The 21,456-nt window shown below is 39.0% G+C and overlaps 1 protein-coding gene across 4 annotated transcripts; it reads right to left on the bottom strand.

The window, feature by feature from the left end:
- Positions 1-28: 28 nt before the first annotated feature.
- Positions 29-19,487, bottom strand: si:ch73-347e22.4. Of its 4 annotated transcripts, none has more exons than XM_010900893.4 (4): positions 19,469-19,487; positions 13,337-13,409; positions 11,871-12,013; positions 29-11,760 (listed from the first exon to the last, which is right to left on the bottom strand). In XM_010900893.4, exons 3-4 carry the CDS (start codon positions 11,970-11,972, stop codon positions 2,641-2,643), a joined length of 9,222 nt encoding a protein of 3,073 aa, XP_010899195.3. In that variant the 5' UTR covers positions 11,973-12,013; positions 13,337-13,409; positions 19,469-19,487; the 3' UTR covers positions 29-2,640. The 4 variants fall into 4 exon arrangements, with proteins under 4 accessions (XP_010899195.3, XP_010899194.3, XP_010899196.3 ...); XM_010900892.4 differs by lacking the exon at positions 19,469-19,487 and adding an exon at positions 18,863-19,284; XM_010900894.4 differs by lacking the exon at positions 19,469-19,487 and adding an exon at positions 14,335-14,353.
- Between the last annotated feature and the right edge of the window lie 1,969 nt (positions 19,488-21,456).

Raw genomic sequence — 21,456 nt, 5'->3', positions numbered from 1 at the left:
GTACAAAGAAGAAACTTCACACAAAAAGTCAAAATACTATCACTTTTATTATAAGACTACACAAACAAAATAATTTCATTGCTGAGTGACATCTTAACAGTGAAAACAGTACAGATTTAATGTAACTAACATTTTCTTAGTGTTGACAATTTTCATAGATGTTAAATTGTATGTGCACACAGTGCCTAAAGAGTCAATGAGTAAGGTAGCTGCCACAATGGCACATCTGTATTGTGATACCGAATGCTTTTCAATGTCATATGTTGGCAAACTGCATATGACACATTGCAGTTTGGAAAAAAAAAACTTTTTACTGACTCAGTTCAACTTCTAAAAGGCAGACAGACCAGTCAGCCGATTAGTACACTTGACAAACATTGGACAAAAATATATTTGGATTCTTTTCTCAATAGTTCAGTGTGGACACATTGAATTCTTGCCGAATACCCATAGATATTACTGAAAATTTTAATACTGTACCAAACCAACATTCACATTTCCAGAAAAACGAAGATGGTTACGTAATTATCATTACCACACCATTCAATGTTTCAAAAGCAGACCAAAGGACACAGGCAGCCCAAATCTTATATTCTTTCCACTATCTGACAAATTACATCAAAATCTTTTTCTGATCTGAATAGTCAACAGACCAATTAGATTTTAAAACATGACTGCCTTTGTAAACTCAGCCTCTTTCCCCATAGGACTCAAATTGAGTTCTCAAATGTACAATATAAACAATGTAAAACATAAAAAAAACTATTAGAAACGCAGTGTTCATATTCATACAGCTTCCCCAAAATGAGAACAAATAAGCAGCAGGACATATTAGAGAAAAAGTTCAAATTATGACAAGTTGGTATTTTATTCAAAAGGCACATTTCTGTAGTAGCATACAATAAAAACTCTTACAAATCTTTTTTAAAATAAAAATGTGAATCATTGTTAAAAGGATAATGCGCTAAAACATTTAATAAATCACAATCCCTATGAGGTTAACAAGACTGTTACTTATTAATAGTGTAATGTGGTTTTAGCTGTGTACACACACGGGAAATTGAATGTGTCTTCTTGCAAAACCTATACAGAATTGGCTGTACAGAATTTTGCAAGAAAACACATTCAATTCCCCATGTAGGAAAATGTGTTATGGTTTGATGAGACCAAGGAAGACATTTTTGGCTTTCATTCTAAAGCCAACACAGCTTAACACCCAAAGTACACAGTACCTGCTGTCAAAGAAAATGCCAGCAACATCATGCTGTGTAAATACTTCTCTTCAAAGGGGACAGGAGCTCTGGTCAGCAGAGAGTGGACAATTAATGGCTCCTAATATCAATATATTTTGGAGCAAACCCTGTGACCCTCTGCCAGAATGCTGAAACTAAAGATATATTTCACTTTTAAACACAACAACGATACAAAGCACAGAGACCTATCCAAACAGCCTTACTGCTGTCAATGCAACCAAGGCATTGACATTTATTTTTCCAGAGAAATTATCAATTTGTTTTTCACTTAAATATTGTTGAATAAAATATCTTATTATAGTTGAAATAAGGTCTCACATGATTTGTCAGCCTTCACAAACAAAATAGGGGTGTGTAGCCTTTTTATACCCACTGTTTACCCACTGTTTTTAGAGACTGTTGGGAAAGCTAGGAGAACATTTTGTTGAAGGTGAATGTGTGCAGCAATCATACCCATGCGGCAGTTGTAAATGTACAACAGAAATGTTCACATTACTTCCTACAATTTAAATCCCAACATTTTGTTTTCACTAGCTGGAATACTGTAATTCTTAAAGACATACTGCAATTCGGGCATACTGTAATAAATCAAAGTGCATTATTCCTTTAACCATTGCATTGATGTATACTGTTGCTATTAAAAGGGAGTAAGATTAACTCAATGACTGGAAGTCCGGAAGGGCTAGTATGCAAACTATTTTTGTTGTCTTTCAATCAATACGCTAGCACCAGTTCCTATACATCCATACTGAATGCAGATTCATAAAAAATGGTGTCTGACTTGCTTACCAACATCTAAGTATTAAATCAAGACAACCATGATTGAAGGGTAATTTCACACATCTTTACATGTTTTTGTATCACATTCTTTCTGAGACTTTAGGTGATCCCCATATGTTGAATTCCAGAGAATGCTAGACATTTTCTCACCAATGACTATAATATATTACAGAAATGTGCCTAAAGCATGTAAGAAAATGCTACCAAATACTCCAAACCAAATAATATACTGAAGCCTCAGAATCCTATTCTATATGGGGTTTACATTACATTTAAAAATTCCACTGTTCCATAAATGTTTTTGTTGTTGTAAACATATCATTCAAAGATTTTTTTTTGTGCAGATAGATAGTATAGAATGGGTCCTGATTTTATGAGCTGATTGTATTATTTATATGAATGGTTGTAGAGTGGCTTCTAATATGCTTTAGCCAATATTTATCTACAGTCAATGGTAAGTGATCAGGAGGTTAACAACAAAGCCACATGTAAAAATGGGTCATCTTCCCCTTTAACACCAAAACAGATACAGAATTTTTCAGATTAGCATATTGATACCATCATAAACAAATATAAATTGAGTGGAAAAAATATGTATTGGGTCCTTTCACTTTACACCCCTGGCATGATGTAAGTAATGTTCATGTAACTCTGAGATGTCACTAAATGTCACTAAACAATCAGCACACTCAAAGCCACCAAATCGCTGCTTTGTGCCTCTTGGTATCACAATTGTTGTTGAGGCTCTAAAAAAAGGGTTATCATCTCCCACAAACTTTGCCTGACTTTGAGTTTGTACATTCATAGGTAGATATGGTAAAAGAGGTTTGTGTGTCTGAATGTGTGTGTCGATTTGGTGCTTTGGCATTTTATTAGCAGGTTCGTCAATGAGGACACATGAGGATGATGAGGGTTGAGGTAGATCGGAATTGCTTGCCTCACAACAATCATTTCTAGGGCTGGTTTGCCCTTCATATTCAAGAAACACAGTGTTACAAGACAGAATGGAGGGTGAGCTGTAATTTGGAGTCATCTGGGAATCTTCTTCGGTATCTGAAATAATGACGGGTGGCTGTGAGGATATTTTAGGGACAACATACAGATGATCAGGGTTAGGATACCTATAAAGATGCTTTTTCTTTGACAGAGGAAGACAAGGTATTGTCTGTGGGGATAACATGACTCTCACTTCAAGTTCATTTGAGAGCTTGGAGGTAAGGGTATCAGAAACAATATTAGCTGAACTGCTAGATGTGTTCCCCTCCCTGGTAAGATGGCAAACCTGATGGGCCTGGAGCAAGTCTGAGGTTGTAAATCTGGCTTTACATTTTCTACAGTGATATGGAAAATTTAATGGTTTCAGTGGCCCATTAGGGTTTGGAATAACAGGGTGAACTTCATGAGACTTCAAGTGATTCTGTAAGGCTTGGTTACTAGGAAATGGCAGATTGCAAGGGATACAGTAGTGCGAGATGGCACCTCTGTGTAAAAGCCTATGCCTCTCCAAGTTTCTGAACCTGGTAAAACCCTTTCCACATGTGTCACATTTAGGGCTGTTACTAGGCTGGTGATTTTCACACAAATGGGTATTTAAGTCTTCTTCAATGGCATAGGTTTTGGGACACAAGGGACAAGCATATGGTCTCTGTGCTGCATGTTCCTGCATGTGCTCTCTATAGGAGCCAAAAAAGCGAAACTTCAAATTACACTGAGTGCATGGGAAGCTACAGCGTTTTTCTCTGTGTAGTCCCTGATGCAGCCAGAGCTTGTGCCACCAGGTAAAAGATTTTCCACATTGTCGACATGAATATCGGGCATGGGTCTGAAAACTAGAACGAAATTTTGAACGTTCAGAATTGCAGCTCATTGCTGAAAGTGAAGGTAGGGAAGGACTTGGACACCTGGAGTTGGAGGGAGTAGGTGTGTGAATCTCTAATTCATTGCCTGGGGTCTGGCAAGCAGAGTTGGGGTTTTGTGGAGCATCTGAGGAACACTCCTCCAAAGTTTTCAGAGATGGCAGGGGCTCAGACTCCTTGCACTGAGTATGCTGTTCAGTAGACATTTCCTGATGGTCCTTGTAAAGAGAATCTAAATCAATCTCAGATGTCTGATTCTGCAGAGGTTGGGGTTTGTGCCAGACATCGGACATGGATGAATTGCATGCCCTCTGCTCCCCACTTGATTTGCAGCAAACTAAACAATGAACACACAATTCAGGTACCTCCTGATAATACTGTTGTCCACAGATCTCACAAAGGTTTGGCTTGTTGTTAGTGTGAGTTTGTAGATGAAGAATGTACTGACACCAGTGACGATAAAGTTGTTTGCAAATCTGACATTTAAAGTACAATGGGGTATTAATTTGTCTTTCAGCCCTTTTCTCCACCAGAAACCCCTCAATGTCAATCTTGCTATCATCTTCAGCTATAACACCAAAACACACTTTGGAGACTTGATGAGATCGCAAGGATGAAAAGTTGCTGAAAGATTGACCACAGTGGTTACAGAAGAAAGGCATGTCCCCTGAGTGCATATTAGAGTGTGTTTTAAGCTCTCTTAGCAGATCAAAGGCTTTTCCACATACAGAGCAAGCATACGGTTTAACTGGCCAGTGTGTCTTCTCATGTGCATTGAACTTTGAGATATTGCTAAACCTTTTGCTGCATATTTTGCATGTGAAAGACCTCACACCACTGTGTAATTGTAAATGCATCTTCAATGTGGCCTTATTGAAAAAATCTTTTAAACAAGTGGAGCATCTAAGGGATTTCCTGCCGTTTGCACAGACTGGGGAATCTATGTAGTCAGCATATGGTTGAATTTTAATTTCTCTTCTTGAATTATTCAAGCTGAACCTCCTGGTGTCTTTAATATGGATCTTGAAATGATCAATCAAGTCATCTTTGTTTGGAGTTTGAGTAATGCAACATGGGCATTGCATGGGTCCATGTTTGTGGAGGTTTGAGTGTGAGTTGAGTTGGGAGAGCTGAGCAAAGCTCTTGCCACAATTCTGGCACCTGTAAGGCTTCTCACCTGTGTGAATGCGCTTGTGCATTGTGTATGCAGATATGTGGCGAAATGAGCGACCGCAGAAAAGGCATGACATAGGTTTCTTAGTCTTCACATGTTTTTGGAGTGCACTTGATGCCTGCCGTTTAGCACAAGCTGAAAGGGGTTGAACTTGAGGATTGATCTTCACATGAACTATGTTGGAGTTGTTTGTAACTGCTCTACATTCTCTCTCTTTATCAACACATTCCAATGTGCCATTTTCTGTTAACGATTTACAGAGGCTGGATTTAAATGAGAGTCCTGGGTTGTCAATGGAAGACTGAACCAATTCCTCAAGAGTATCCCTACAGTTCACTTTGGAGAGCAACCGTTTGGATTTTACTTTTGTAGCCCACCCAGTTTTATTTGTCCTGCGTTTCTTCTTCATGGCAGTCACATTATGAGGTTGTTTTGTGACAGTGGCTGTTAATGGGGCAGATTCATCTTCCTGAATTCCTTGTGACACCCCGGCATCAACAAAAACAATAGTTTCTGATGTTTGTGAAGTCTCAAATTCATGCATCAAAATATTGGGGGAATTAGCTGTGGTTTGTGGAGAGAAAATGTTGCTGGATACATCCATGCTTTCCCATGTGCCTTTCTGTCGTTCAAGAACAATTTCTTCAAGCTTCACTACCTTGGATGCTCTTGTGTGCTTTGTTGAGGGTTTTGACACCGGGTTCAAATCAAGCATTTTCTCTCCTCTAGGTGTTTTGACTGATTGGATGTTCTGTTTCTGATTCACAGTCAATTCTCCACTAGTGTTTGACTTTTGTTGTCTGCATGACATTGTTATTACATTTCTTTTCTTGAATGGCCGACCTCGTTTCTTTTTTTGTTTATTAGCTATAGCGGTCGGGATATCTAGCCCCATAATTTCTTTGTCCAATGTTGGTTCTACTGTAATGGATTTCTTACAATTGTTCCGCATTGTTTGATTACCTGCTAATGTGAAGTCCATGAATTCAGAGGCATCATTAAGATATGATTTTATCAAATAACTTCTGCTTTCAGGTTCTCTTTGTTTTACTGGTATACTGGTGACACACAGGGATGTTTTGTCTTGGAAAATATTAATGCAGGGTTGTTCAAAGGGGATTTTGGGGGTGGATGCAATTGCTTTTACTCTTTTACCTTTACGTTTTAGGGTCAGGGCACTGATTTGGTTTATTGAAAGAGATGTGGAGTGCCCTGGTTCATCGGTCGAGGATTTAAAAAATAATGCGTCATCTGCTATTGCATTGACATTTTTCACTTGAGAAGGGCTGTGTTGACTTGGTCGATTAGAACTGTCAGTTTTGAGAATTCTGCCTTTCTTTTCTTTTAAATAATTTTCTGGGCTTTTATCTTCCACAATACCTTTCTCTTTTAATAATGCTAATGATAATTTGGCAGACAACGCATTGTCACCTGTGACATTCTTATCAAGATCTCCTGTATGTTTATGTCTCTGAAGTTTTTTCTTTGTTAGAGGTGTCCTTATTTTATGTGGCATTTTGTCTCTATGTTCAGCACTGACTAATTCAGTAATCTGTCCTTGTGCTGCAACTGAGTATACTGTTGTTGATGCAGGACTGGTAGGGAGATTAGTGAGATATGATGCAACAGATATAACTGGTTGATCTTGCATCAACTCTGTGGTCATATGTGAATTGCATTTGGAGGGCCTTCTAGAATATCTTACATTTGATATTGCTTGGGTTGATCCACTTTCTTTTCTTTCTTTGGAGCCTTTATGAGTATCAAGAATATTCGGATCCTGGTCCACACATGTAAAAGACTTAGTCATTACAGAATATCCATCTTCCATTTCAAACGAAAGTTTTGAACTTGGTGGGGTTGGAATTTCAGTGGTATTTGCGGTTTGTTCGGATGATTGCCCACTTTTCTCGCATGCCTCAGAAATGTTATTTTTTTGTGTGGATAGGATATGTTCATTCTTAGATTCTGACTTTACCCCTGATGCAAGCAAATACATTTGCTGAAAAGTACTGTCATTAAGAGTTGCTTCTTTTTCTGATATGGTAACATTGCAGATCTCTTGTTTTACACATTTTTTTGATCCAATGAGCTGTTTGTGGGCTGCTTCCATATTCACTAATGTCACAGTTTCATCTTTAACTAAATTGTTATTGGCTTTTCCATCACTCTTTCTGTTTTGCTCTGCATGGGTTAGGTGGGAAGGGATTTCAGGACATTCAACTTCTGGAGTAGGATTTGAAGTTATCATAACTGGTCTTTTGTCCTTTCCTGAGAGTATTTTGGAACGGAGTTCTCTTTTCCTGCATTCTTTTGTATTTTTAGTTGCCATTTCCAATATGGTATGCTCCATTCCTGGTTCTGTCTTAACCTCGGATTTTAGCAAAGAAACTTGCTGTAACACATGTTCACGCTGTTGTAGCTGGCTATCTGAGGAAAGAGATTGTTCTGGTTCCGGTTCTGTAACATTTATGTCTTCTATTTTAATCTTCTTTCTTGGTCTTCTAGATTGATGTGGTTTGAGGGATGCTGGTTCTGAATGATAATCAGTCACTGATTCATTTTCATGCTTTGCTAAATTGTTTTGGGATTTTCCATCACACTTTCCTCTTGTCTCTGCTTCTGTAAGGTGGGAAGGTATTTCAAGAAATTCAGCAATTTTGTTTGATTTCTTTGAGAGATTTTTATGAGTGAGTTCCCTGCATACTTTTGACTTTGTTTTTGTTGCTTTTGTAGGTATGGGTTCTGGTAACGTACAGGGGGTAGCCAGTTCCAACATGTTATCCAAGGCAGGAAAGGTATTTTGTTCTGATGGTGGACCATTACTTTCTTCATTTAGCTTATTTTTTGGCCACTTACGCTGACTTGGTTTGTGGGCTGCCGTTTCCAAACGACCATCTGTTGCTGATTTCAATGCTTCCTTTTCATGCTTAAATAAACTGTTAGTGATTCTATCACTCTTTTCTCCTTTCTCTGCTTTGGTTAGGTAGGAAGGCATGTCATGACATCCATCTTTTGCACCAATAGAAGAATCTGAAGTAAGTACATTAGCCTTTTTTACATTTTTAGAGCGTTTTCTAGAAGAGTGTTTCCTGTGTTCTTTTGACTTAATTTTTGTACTAGTTTTGGGAGTCACATTTTGTACGTCGGACTTTGTCTTTCTGGGTTGCAAATAATTTTGTCCAAATGAACTAGGCAGGTCATCTAAGGTCCGAAAGGTTGTTTCTTCCAACGGAGCAACGTTACCAGGCTCTTTTAAATGTACTTGCTGACCCGTAGGATTGAGTGGTAGGTGAAGATCCTCAATCACTGATTCTATCACAGCTTCCACTTGTCTTATTTGTTTAAACATTTTCTGTTGCTCCTTATGTTCATGCAGTTTGTCAAGATCCTCATTTACAGAGTCAGTTAATGCTTCCATGTCTCTCTGTTGATCCAAGTGTGATAATTTAGGACTTCTCTGCTTCACTTCAAGGGAAGGATGCCATGTTGGAACCTGTGCATTATCTTTCTGTAATGGCATTTTTCTTTCTGGGCAAGACTTGGAATTCCTAACGGATTTGGATGGTGCATGCACTGCATAAGATGAAGAACCTGAAGTTGGAATAGCTGCTTTCTTGGGACTTTTCTCTTTCCTGCATGTTTTTGACCTATTTTTGGAAGTAGTTTTGGGTATGGGATTTTTCATTCTGGATGATCCTGTCTTCATGTTTGATTGCAATGGTGGTGGAGATAACACATGATGGTTATGGCATTCAAACTGGTTATCTGAAGGTGGAAAGATTGATTGTTCTGATGCATGAACATCGCTGACCCCTTTTTTGTGATCCTTAATAACTGACTCCATCACTGCTTCCATTTGTCTTATATGATCCACTTGTGGCATATCAGGAGGACTATGTTCCACTGCAAGGATAGGAGCCGGAGTAGACCCTTTTTTAATAATTTGTCTTTGACCCATATCTTCTAGTGGTTTGTGAATATCCTCAATCACTGACTCGATCACTGCTTCAACTTGTCTCATTTGAACCACGTGTGCCATATCAATATTTCTATGTTCCGCTCCAAGGGAAGGATTCAAAGTGGATTCAGAAACATAGCTGGCGTCTTCTTTAAAAAAAAATCTTGGACACACATTTTCCAGTGGTTTGTGAATATCCTCAATTACTGACTCTATCACTGCTTCCACTTGTCTCATCTGATTCACCTGTGACACATCAGGACGTCTATGTTCCATTCCAAGGGGAGGATCCAAAGTTGGCACATGTGCTTGCCCAATGTTTGACTTTTTTCCTGATTTACACATCTTTGGATTAGACTTAGTAACTATTATAGATTTCAAGTATGCAGTGTCAGATTCTGTCTTTTTTTTAATCGGCAGAAAATATTTCTCCTGAGATGTACTGTGATATCGTACCGGCAACAGGGAATCTAAAGAAAGAAGGTCAGTGCTTTCACATAATGGGACCACTACCTTTTCAGTACCTTTTCTATTTGGCACCCTACGTTTCTTTGATTTCCAGGATTGTGACACATTTGGTGCTGAAGTATTTGAACATATTCCATCACTATTAGTTTGATTACATACATCTCCCTTAGGAATTCCATTTGTACAGAGCAATTGTGAGCCAATGCTTTTCTTGGTTTCTTTGATATTTCTTGTTGAGACAACCTTATCAAGAGCCATGGAATCTGAAGGATGTGGCACTGAAGATGAAATTTGTTGGTTAGATGTTGTGTTTTTTCTCTGGGTTTTAGCACATTGGTGGCTTTTCTGTTTAGGAATTGGAGATACCATTGAGGGGATAAGAGTTGTGTCCTCTGATTTGAGGATAGGTCCACCAATATCAGATGGAACTGGTTGTATGAAGTTAAGTGCGAAGTTTGGCTTTGGTTGAAGAGTATTTTGGGTAGCTGTATATGCTCTGCTGGATTTTACATTTAACACACTTGCTTTTGTAACGATTTTCTCCGTTACTTCTGACTTTAGGGGTGGACAGACAGGGACTGCCTGATGGGATTTTGGATCACACTCTTCAATCATGTCACAACCTTTTGTATCATTAGATCTGCATTCCTCTGCAATTGCTAGCAGTTTAGCCATTTTAAATAATGTCTTTTTCTTGAATGGCCGACCAGCTTTTCTCTTTGATTTGAGCATATCTTCAATATTCTTCAGCTGCAAGAGTTTATGGGTTTTTGGAGTCATTTCCCCCTGGTTTCCTGAATTTATTACCTCAGTATTTATATTATCTTTAATTTCCATTGTCATGTCACTTGATGTCCCCTGCTCTTTTTGAGTGATAGAAGAGACCAAGCATCTTGACCTCATATCACTCTCTTCTGAAATGCATTTGGAGGGAGGTTCTCTTTTTTGGTCTCTCTTCAAATTGATTTCATCATCCAAAGCACAAGTGTCTTTTAAGTCTGCAGGCTCTGTTTTTATATCAAAAGACTGCAGTGGAGTTGCATCTGTGGAGATACCAATGATACATTTTTTTGGTGGTGGTGGATTATTAGTTTGTGACTGAGTGTTTGTGTGGTTGGTCAGAGACTTTCGGCTCCTTTTAAACATTTGCTTCTGTCTTTTTCCCGCTTTGGATGCCAGCACTTTTTTCTTTCCAGGTCTCTTCTGTACTTTTCGTGCATTTTCTGTGTTGTCATTAACAGAGCAGGCAGTTTCAGGGGGCACCAAGGTGTTCTGCGTCAAAGACCTCTCCATGTCTGGCACCTTTGAGACCGTAATCAATTTCTGTGTCAGCACTTTCATTTTTAATGCTTCCTCTTTTTGAATGGTCTTTAAAGTTATCTGATTCCTGGAGAGTTGGTTGAATTTGATAGAAATACTTGGTCCATCTATATCAGACAGAGAAACTACACCATCTGAATGTGCAATTGGAGAATTGATTTGATTTGAAGATTCTGACTTGGCATTGCATCTAGAGCTGGTGTTACTTGATGTTGGGGGAAATTCTAGCATTTCATCTTTTTTTTTCTTGTTTGTTTCTTTGTGTGAGGATGTTAAAATATCATTACATTGAGTAACCTTAGCAATTTCTGTGGCATCTGAATCCCAGTCTTGGGCAATTGCAAATAATTTAGCCATTTTCACTAGAGTTTTTTTCTTATATGGCCGACCAACTTTCCGCTTTTGTTGCTTTTTCATCACAGGCAAATGTGAATTAAAGGACATTTTCTCTTCTACTTTCTCTGTTTCCGCAGGTGGTAACATTTGATGGGACACCACAGCACAGGATTTCTCATCAACTGCGCCCCTTAAATATTGTGTGGGGTCACTTACAGAAAAGTCTGATAAAGAAGACTGCTGGGACACAAGGCTTGTGGGTGATGGTGTGACATTTCTCGTGTTCTTTGACAAATTGCTTGACAAGAGGGAGGAAAAAGCAGGACCTCTTCCACTGTCATTTTTAATATCAAATCCTGAAACCAAAACACCAGTTTCCTGAACCTTTGTTTGGCCCACAGGGAATAATTCTTCTGAGAAGGGTAGACACTTATCTTGGATGATCTCTGTTGCCTTCCTCTCTGATAACTCTCTTAGAACATCTTGAGCCATACTCTTGGAATGACTTCGCATATCTGGAAATGAAGCCAAGTTTGCAACAGCCTTAACATTCGGTGCTGCCATGGTCTTTGATGGTTTGTTTGCCAAAAACCCGTCCTCTACTTTTCTTTTCTGTTGACCAAAAAATACAGGGGAATTAAAATTTGTGATTGGAATTAAGTTCTCTAAAACATCTATTCTAACTCATTTCTGTTTAGAAATGTTGTTTAAGGATGGCCCACCTTGTGTTTAGTGATTTGCTGACAGGATCGGCTTGGTAAAAACCTAGCTGCATGTTTTGAGTTGTCTCCTGCTTTATCTACGCTGTCGCATCTCTCCTCCATTTTGTCAAAGGCTTCCAGGAGAACTTGGACTAGATGTTAATCTGTTCAACATTTATTTAAAAGAAACAAACACTGGGTTGTCAATTTTTTACCCTACAGTAATCAGGATGGATCAGCCAATGATATTGAAAGTTCCACCCACTTGACAACATTAAAATTGTGAATTTCCACAATGGAAAACAGAAAATGGCTGCCTTACCAACAGCTGATGCACAATTTATCTTGCTCAAAATGGGAAGTAGGCTTAACTTCAGAAATATACCGATCAACCATAACATTATGACCACTGACAGGTGAAGTGAATAACACTGATAATCTGTTATCATGGCACCTGCCAGTGGGTGGGACATATTAGGCCGCAAGTGAACATTCTGTCCTCAAAAGTGATGTGTTAGAAGCAGGATAATTGGGCAAGAGTAAGGATCTGACTTTGACAAGGGCCAAATTATGATGGCTAGACGAGTGGGTCAGAGCATCTCCAAAACTGCATCCCTTGTGTGGTGTTCCCGGTTTGCAGTGGTCAGTACCTACCAAAAGACCAAGGAAGGAAAAACGGTGAACCAACGACAGTGCTCTGCTGTGAAACCTTGGGTCCTGCAATTTATGTGGATGTTACTTTGACAGGTACCAACTACCGGAGCATTGTGGCAGACCATGTGCACCCTGTCATGGCAACAATATTCCCTGATAGCATTGGCCTCTTTCAGCAGGATAATGCGCACTGCCACAAAGCAAAAATGGTTCATGAATGGTTTGAGGAACACAACTATGAGTTCAAGGTGTTGACTAGGCCTCCAAATTCCCCAGATCTCAATCCAATCGAGCATCTGTGGGATGTGCTGGATAAACAAGTCCGATCCATGGAGGCCACACCTCGCAGCTTACAGGACTTAAAGGGATCTGCTGCTAACGTCTTGGTGCCAGATACCACAGCACACCTTCAGAGGTCTAGTGGAGTCCATGCCTTGATGGGTCAGGGCTGTTTTGGAGGCAAAAGGGGGACCTAAACAATATTAGGCAGATGGTCATAATGTTATGGCTGATCTGTGTATTTGGGTATTCGGTAGCCTAACCGTATGCTGTAATAAGAAATGCAATGTCAATACGACCAGGAAGCGATGGTACAAGCTGCAGTGCAGAAGGATATATCCCAATAAGAGAGGATTAGGTAATTGGTCAATTAGAATCTGACTGCCTTATGTGTGAAATCATGAAACGGGCAAAATTGTATTCATTGTTTTTCCCCAAAAAGCTCTTACATGAGGACATCCGGTTTTAGTATTATTTTGACCTCAAAGTGTGGATTATTATTTGAGTTTTGTCAATCATGTTGACTTCACTGCCACTATTTTAAATGTACTCACTGCTGATCATGTCCCCACTGCTGATCATGTCCAAATTCTTCAGTTATCTGACAAAGACCAACTGAGCTTCTCCCTGGTTGGAAATGGCATAAAGAGAAGAATAAATACATTATTTTACACTAAACATTCAGTTCAATATACATAGTCGATTTATACATAGCATTTCATTTTCAAGCCAGCATACAAATACACAAGAAACAATACACTATAACACCACATTCAATATGGAAAGCAATGAAAAGACTATTCACGCATACATAATCAGTCCCATTGTTCTGCTGCTGAAATTAACCCTTGCCCTCTTATATTTATGCTGAAGAATGGAACCCCTTATATCCTTCCCGAGAGGAGAAGCTTTTTAAACCTTGGCAAGGTTGGGTCTATAATTGTCACTTGCCTGTCTATGTTCGAGTCCCTGAAGTAGAACAGGGTGATATGTAAAAAAAAACAATATCATGATATTTTTTCCTCATATCACTTGATATCAATAAATATCACAATATACCCAGGGCTGTACATAGATTTAGGAGCAATTCTATTCTAGAGGTAGAGCTTTAAATGCCTCTAGTGCTGACAATTAACCACAACCATTATGGACAATACCAGAGTTGAAAACATACTGTACATAAATGTGTATTCAGGGGTCTCCAATCTCTTTAAGCTATTTTAAATAAAAACGTTGTGAACTACTCCTTTTCTTTTTGCTTTCAATTAGGCAGAGTCTTCGATACAACTTTTGCCTAGGTCCTTATTGTAAAAGATAGTACAGTACTACATTCTGTCAATACACATTTCAAGTGTCTACTAAAAAGTAATCTCTACAGCACGGTTTATGATTAGGTATAGCCTGGCCCGGGGGCGTGAAGGTGACCAGAAGGCTTGATACTGTCCACCCTTGCTGTCTTGCCAGGTGGGCTCTCGTCGCCACTGGGATGCCCTCCCCCCAATGCCTTTCGGGTAAAGAGTCACTGGCTTTTTGTTGTCTCTCTGTTGCGCACTTCTGTGATTGGGCTGTACTCTGCTGGTAATACTCTGCCCTCATTCAGGGTGGTTGCGGTTGGTGGGTGTCCCTTTGATTGATGCCTGGCAATGTGGGTGGATTGATTTCCTGCCTGTTGGGCCCTGTCCAGGGCCTCCCCCGGGTAGGGCCACAGTGTCGCCGGACCCCCCCGTCTCAGTTCCAAGGTCCGAGGAATGAGGAATGCATTTTCTGAATTTTCCCAGTCTCATCCCGTTTTAAACTTTAGGAGGACATGAGGACCTGGTCCACACCTGCGGAGTACCTGGTTTGGGGGGCCCGTTGCTGTCCCTGTCCTTGTCCATCAGGTCATACTTCTGACATAGTCTAAATTTAAAGAGACTCTGGATTTAGTCCACATGCATTTATAAATTATTCTAATTGTACTCTTAATATCTCACCCGGCACAGCCAGAAGAGGACTGGTCACCCCTCTGAGCCTGGGTCCTCTCTAGGTTTCTTCCTAAAATTCGGCCTTAGGGAGTTTTTCCTAGCCACTGAAATTCAACACTACTGTTGTCTACTCCTTCGGGTTTAAGGCCGGGTGTTTCTGTAAAAGCACTTTGTGACAACTGCTGTGGTAAAAAGGGCTTTATAAATACATTTGATTGATTGATTGACATAAGGATATAAACCACTCTAAAAGGGGGCCTTATAAATTATGTTTTACTTTTTCCCAAAATAAATAGTCTCACTTGTATTTTTCTTGGCTTGGCACTGTTTTTAAGGATTCTTATATCATTACAGACACACATAGAGAAAAACTAAATGGCCTTCCATTTGAAAGATTCAAATCACAATAAAAAAAAAAAAAAGCAGGTCTGGAAATGTATATTTGCAGGGCTCGTCAATAACGATGGCCTGATGGCCCTGGGCCAGTAAAAAGTCAAGTTGGGACCTATAAAACTAGCAAGTCACTGTCCCGGAAATAATAATAATCACATTATACACTCAACATCCTCCAGTTGTTTTGTAATCTGGCACACGCACAAATAACTACCATGCAGCACTTTGCGTGTGCTGTTGGCCAGTTATGAGTTAAGCAGTGATGTGATGCGTGGCTGTCTGGAATTTTTTTTCAATAAAACATTTAAAAACTTGCGAATCACTCAAGTAAAGAAGGCAGCGAAGGATAAGTACGAGCTCAAATATTTTTTTTTACCTCAATGTAAAATATTATTTACCTGTTTCGCCTTTGATGGAACTCATATGCACTGTTTCGTCTGTCGCAAGTTCCTGGCTAGAGCAGACAAATGTGGGTCTTTTTACAAAGGCACTGACAACTTTCACCAACCGTCCCTGACCAGCCATGCCAATAGCAAACAGCAACTGGTCTGCATGACAGCCATGCGGGTGGCTGACAATCGGTCTTCAGGGCCCTTGACCATACTGGTCAGGATGCACATTGGGTGATTGCAAGACTAATAACAGCTGCATACCTACTGTAGTAACTAAGAAGGACCAGCCGTTCGCCTTGTCCCCCAGGGATGAATGAATTGTTGTATTTAAAAGTCAAATGTTTGGTTGACTTATCTTTTTGATTTTTATAATTAGAAATGTAATGAAAGAAATATACAAATATGTTTTATATATCCAGAATGCATTTCATAAAGGATTAAACATGGTAAGTAATAAAAGTATTTGGTTATATGTTGTAATGTTGATAAATTACAACTTTTGAAAGGAGGGACTCCGTGTGCTTGAATTTCCAAAGAAATGTCTTTGAGGATTAATGAGATTAGGTCATTATTGTGTAGGTCAGCATTTTAAATTCACTATCTGTCATTAATGGTATCTGGAACTGGGGTGACCTGTAAAGTTTGAGTTCACTTTACACAGTTAAGGCTATGCTTATTATTTTCTGTGGAAAACAATCGCAAGTGGGTGTAATAATTACTAATAATTAGTTAGATTATTAATAATTGTAATAATTAGTTAGATCCACGACTTACATTTTATTTCTTAATTCCCCAATCGTGCCATACAATTTCAATGCAAACTACAAGTATAATGCAAACTACTCTAATATTTGGCTGACTTAAGTCTCTAGTGCAGCGGTTCTCATCTCCAGGAAAATATACGGCTAGTTTTCATTCTAGCCCACCAAATATTGACTAATTAAGAGCTTTGACACCAAGAAAAAACAATTAACTATTAGGCAGAATTGAAAACTAACAGTAGTCTGGGTCCTCAGGCTAGGAGTTGAGAACCCCTGCTCCAGTTTATCCCACCTTGAAACATGTGCATACAGGATTACACATGAGAAACCAGATTCAGAACAGTTGGCATAGAAACATGTTAATGGTGCAGTACTGCATTGTGTTGTAACAATTCTAGTTTCTAAACCACTGAAAATTCTTAATGGAATGTTCAACAACACTAACAAAATCTGTTTACTCTTCATGCATTATATTGCAAATGTATCTCATACATCTAAATATCAAAAATGTGTTGACAACCCTTATCCCTCCAAAATTATAATTTGCAAAAGGCTAACTGCATCCAGTGCCTGAAATACTGCAGTCTGATACCACTTGTTGACTAAATATTTATGCAATAGTAGGCCTAATTCGTCTTGGCTTCTATTTCTCCAAAATTGCTCTTGCTTTCACAATCAGGATGTGTTTTAATAACTGTTTGAAGCAAGCTACATGATGTTATAGGTTAAGGAATATTCACAAAACTACACGAAAACATGCCTTTAGCGAAAATGAATGTCAAGTTTATCATCAATACTGTCATTGTTTTTATAATAATGAAAACGTATATTGTTTTATTGCCCAGCACTCCCTGCATTGCAACCCAAAAAGCGAGGATGACGGGTTCACAGTCCCTTTTAGGATGATCCTATGTTACATTTGAGAGATAGTTCCAAAAAAGTGTTATGGTATTAAATTAGATCTTATGTGAGGCTTGCTTCTCTTGACCATATCTGAAGTGCCCTCTCCTTAATATTATTCACCTTCAATTTCTGAATGCCTTTTGGCAATACCTGAACTCCACATGGACCAGATAAGTTGGCATTTTGGAAAACTACTGACAATTACAGCAAACACAGTAAAGGTCATGAGAATGAAAGTCTCCAATATTTTGGGCACAGGCTGAAAATATGGCTCCCTGAACACATAATTAACTTGGAAAAGTAAATTCATAATAGAAAATAGAAATTCTATGTTATTCATTAGTTACTGTTTAAGGGCTGTGCTTAAAGAGCGCAATATTTTGATGATCATGTTGAAAATGAATGTATTGAGGAGCAATTGTCATATGTATTAAAGCTCTTAATCATTGTAAACATAGTTCAGAAATAGCAGGGGGGAAATTACCATATATAAATTACTTTGCAAGAAGAAAAAATAAAAGACTGCATGCAGCACTGAAAGACCGCCACTTGTCGCAGGCTTTTTGCCTGATCTCATTCCAAAAAATAAGCACCCTATACCTGCAACATTACAAATGAAATAAGATTGCTAATACAGTACATTTTAAGTTGCAAAATGCATGGCTGCAACAACGGAACAAGATGTAGTAGTTAAAGGATGATAATTAAAAATGTATATGACCCAGAATGTCTGATTCACACAAATATAATGGTTAATTTGGGTCTTTGTCGCAGAACAAATCTTGAATTTGAATATTCTCTTCATAATTCTCATTTGGAGCACAACTGAGGTCAATAGTAACTAAAGCATTCATTCCATGGGATATTTCTCATATTAGCCTACAGTACAAGGAAATGCAGGAACGGATAGTTAGCATATTTAGACACACTATTTTTTCGAGAATCCACCTAACTTTTGTTAAGAATTTCACGACATTATTCAAATGTGTCTATTTATATGTTATGTTAATTTTCACCAGATGACCCTTCGCTTTTGAGAATAACCTAAACAATGCACATCCGGCCAAACTTTGTGTATCATCCTATCACTGTTCGATCCAGCATTGAGACAGCCTAAAACATTGTTTATCTTTAAGCACGGGTTTCTCCAGGTTGGTTGGTCAACATTTAAAAGTAATACATTAAGTAGGCACTTAATGTATTTTCATGCTTCATACAGGCATCCCCTCCCCCGCATGGCGTTTGGCATTGCAAACGCCACGTTCTACCGACTGAGCTACACAGGACAACAAGTCTATCTTGTACACACTAATTTGTGAGTGCACATCGATAAATAATGTTTAAGTAGCAAGGTCACTTGGTCTGGTGGATAATGTTAATATTCTTATTTTCCTTTGGTGGACTGGATAATTGTCAACGCTAGCTACAAACCGGGTTTGTTTACTAAATTTAGGATCAGAAAGACCAAATGCATAGCAATCACACATAACACAAATGTTTTGCAAGGTAATTAATGTTTCAGTTCCCAAAATTTTTTACAACAATGTTATGTGGCACACAATCATCACTGGTATTTATGTTCTACTAACATAGCTGTAGCAAGCTAGCGCTCGCCTGCTAGTAACACCATACATTCCCACTCTGCTGAAGTTTAGTGTGTCACGTACCATAGGCTAGAACAGGGCGGCGTGCAGATCCTCATGAAGACTGATCACCAAAATTATAAAATCGAGATCAATTGTGACAACAATGTTACAAACTTGTAAATATGTCTATTTCTATTTCGTTCGATGTTGTTTACTGAGAACCATCTGAGAAAGACCGGAAGTGCATGGTGCCCAAGTCGCGTGCAAGTACCGAGTGGGTCTAAGAAATGGAGTGAACGTTCCACCACATAAACATTGTTCCCGACCAGCAAGAACTTTATGTTTCTATTTGCATAGCCACTCAGACTACTTTCTCTAGCCAAAACGTATTCCGCATCGACGGATTCAGTTTTCACACAAAGATTGAACCTTCGATTTCTAGCTTGCAAAAATTAATGTCAACCATCTAACAACTAGATACAGTCCAGCAGGGCGGCGGGAAGATGTTTAGATGAACATTGGGATGCGCATTCCACGATGCGCACGAATCACTAACATGCTAGCAAAGTAACCATAGTTACTGACATATAGAATGTTAAATCTCATTGCAGCTGGCTAGATAGTACATCAGATAATTGACTAAAATAGCACGAGTCTCAATTCCGCACTTAAACAAGGTATATTTACCTGCCAAAACCACATAATAAGGACTCATTATTTATTGACTGAAACAGTCAAGGCGTCACAATGCCAATAAACTCTAGGGGTAAAAAGCAATACTGGTTCTATTTCGGGCAGCTCTGCCCTATAGGGGGAGCTCTGCTCCTATTGGTTTACCCCAGCTGCAATAGTGCAGCTCAGCGTGAGAAATTTGAATGTACACACACAGCGTTAGCCAATTAGAGAGCAGCAACACGTGTATTCGGAGAGCAATCCCGCACATTCATCCTCCCTTTTCCTTCAGCTGACACTGACTGACTGGCATTTTTGCTGAAGAAGCCGCAAGAGAAAAAAATATCTTATTGTTAATGTGCGTCAACATGGTGTCTTTTCTAAATGAGTATGGAATTTTCCATCCTCTCACAAAGCCTTTTTAAATCCACAGACTGCTGTTGCGAGTCTCTTGTGCCTGGATGGCAAGACTCACAAAAATTGCTTTTTTTCATTGTTCCCTCCTAGACAGCGAGGCAGATCGTGTGTTTTTCAAGTTTTGGGGTTTAGTTCTTGGTATAGACTTTGTGCACCCAGCTTAGTGAGGAACTTCCGCTTTTGTCTAGAAGTCGGTTATTGCAGTTTCCGGTTTACTTACTAATACTCATCCGCATTAGTAACACCTAAACTCACAACAAGATGAGTGATGCTGTTGTACGAAAAAATAAATATAATGTACGTGACTCATTTAAGTTTCAAGGTATAATTGGGGCATCATTTTAATCAGAATGTCCTCTTTTTAATAAAATATGGCTTGTGCCATTCAATGACTTCAAACGCTAGACTAAAAATAGTCAGAAAAAGGCGGTTTTTTATATACTTATATACTTGCGCCATTCAATGACTTCAAACGCTAGACTAGAAATAGTCAGAAAAGGCGTTTTTTTTTATATACTTCCACGTAACACAGGTTTAAGCGCAATTAATACCATATAGGACCAGATGTTTACTTCCTATGCCAGTTGTTATTTTTCAGTTTCGTTGTGAAATGAGGTTACAGTAGCAAAATAAAAGAGGAGACCTGTTTTGGTGCTTTTTCTGAGGCTATGGAATTTTAAGCTTCATTCAGGTTGAAGAGGCTGAACCAAGGTTTGTTTCAATTCCACTTGCTATGGGGACGCGCTAGCGTTCCAGCTCAGCCAGCGTTCTTTTGCCGTTTTTGAGGCTAGGAATTTTTATGCATTCTATGTCCTGCCTAATACTACACTAAAAAGGAACACGGTCGCTAACTAGCTTAGCCGATAGCGGCCGGCACACCACAGTAAACTACTTACCCTCGTAGTTGTGCAGATAACTCGATACGTAGAGTTTTGAATCCCTTGTTCCGCTTGCTTGTTGGAGCAGGGGACCAGGCATCAACAATTCGATGGACATCACTAATGCTTATTTTAGGCAGGTCTTAGAGACATCTACTAAAAACTGAAGTTTTGGGCGACGCGGGTGATCGCCTTAAGTAAACCGGAAAATGATATGCCGACATCTTGCTAAAGCGGAAGTTCGTCCATACGCTTGTGCACAGAGCCTATTGTCTGAGCCTGTGTCCCCGCCTAGATTTACTCCTGTGGCGGATTTTGACACAGGTCTAGTTCAGAGGTGGCTAGTTTTTTGACCCATGAAACCAAAATCGAACTTCTTGTTGTCTCAGGCAACAAATTACAATTTGGGTCCTTTTATTTAGATAGTGAATAGGAAAAAGTTGAAATCGGAATAATGTCCGCTAAATGGCGCACAGCTCTCCTATACAATTGAATCAATATACATTATATCCCTGTAACTGAACGTATGAAAACAAACCCAACGATTTTGCTATTTCTAGGTGTGATGATGGTGGTTCACCAATGAAATCCTTAACCATCCATCAACCTGACCATAAATTGCATCAACAAATCTTCTGAATCTCCTCCACCTTTATTCATGTCCTTTACTAGAAAATGGTACCAGACGATGCCCAATACATACGCAAT

Source organism: Esox lucius, chromosome 10 (assembly GCF_011004845.1).
Source record: "Esox lucius isolate fEsoLuc1 chromosome 10, fEsoLuc1.pri, whole genome shotgun sequence".
NCBI classification, from domain to species: Eukaryota; Metazoa; Chordata; class Actinopteri; order Esociformes; family Esocidae; genus Esox; species Esox lucius.
The sequence above is the reverse complement of the archived record's forward strand: the minus strand, read 5'-3'. Positions and strand labels throughout refer to the sequence as shown.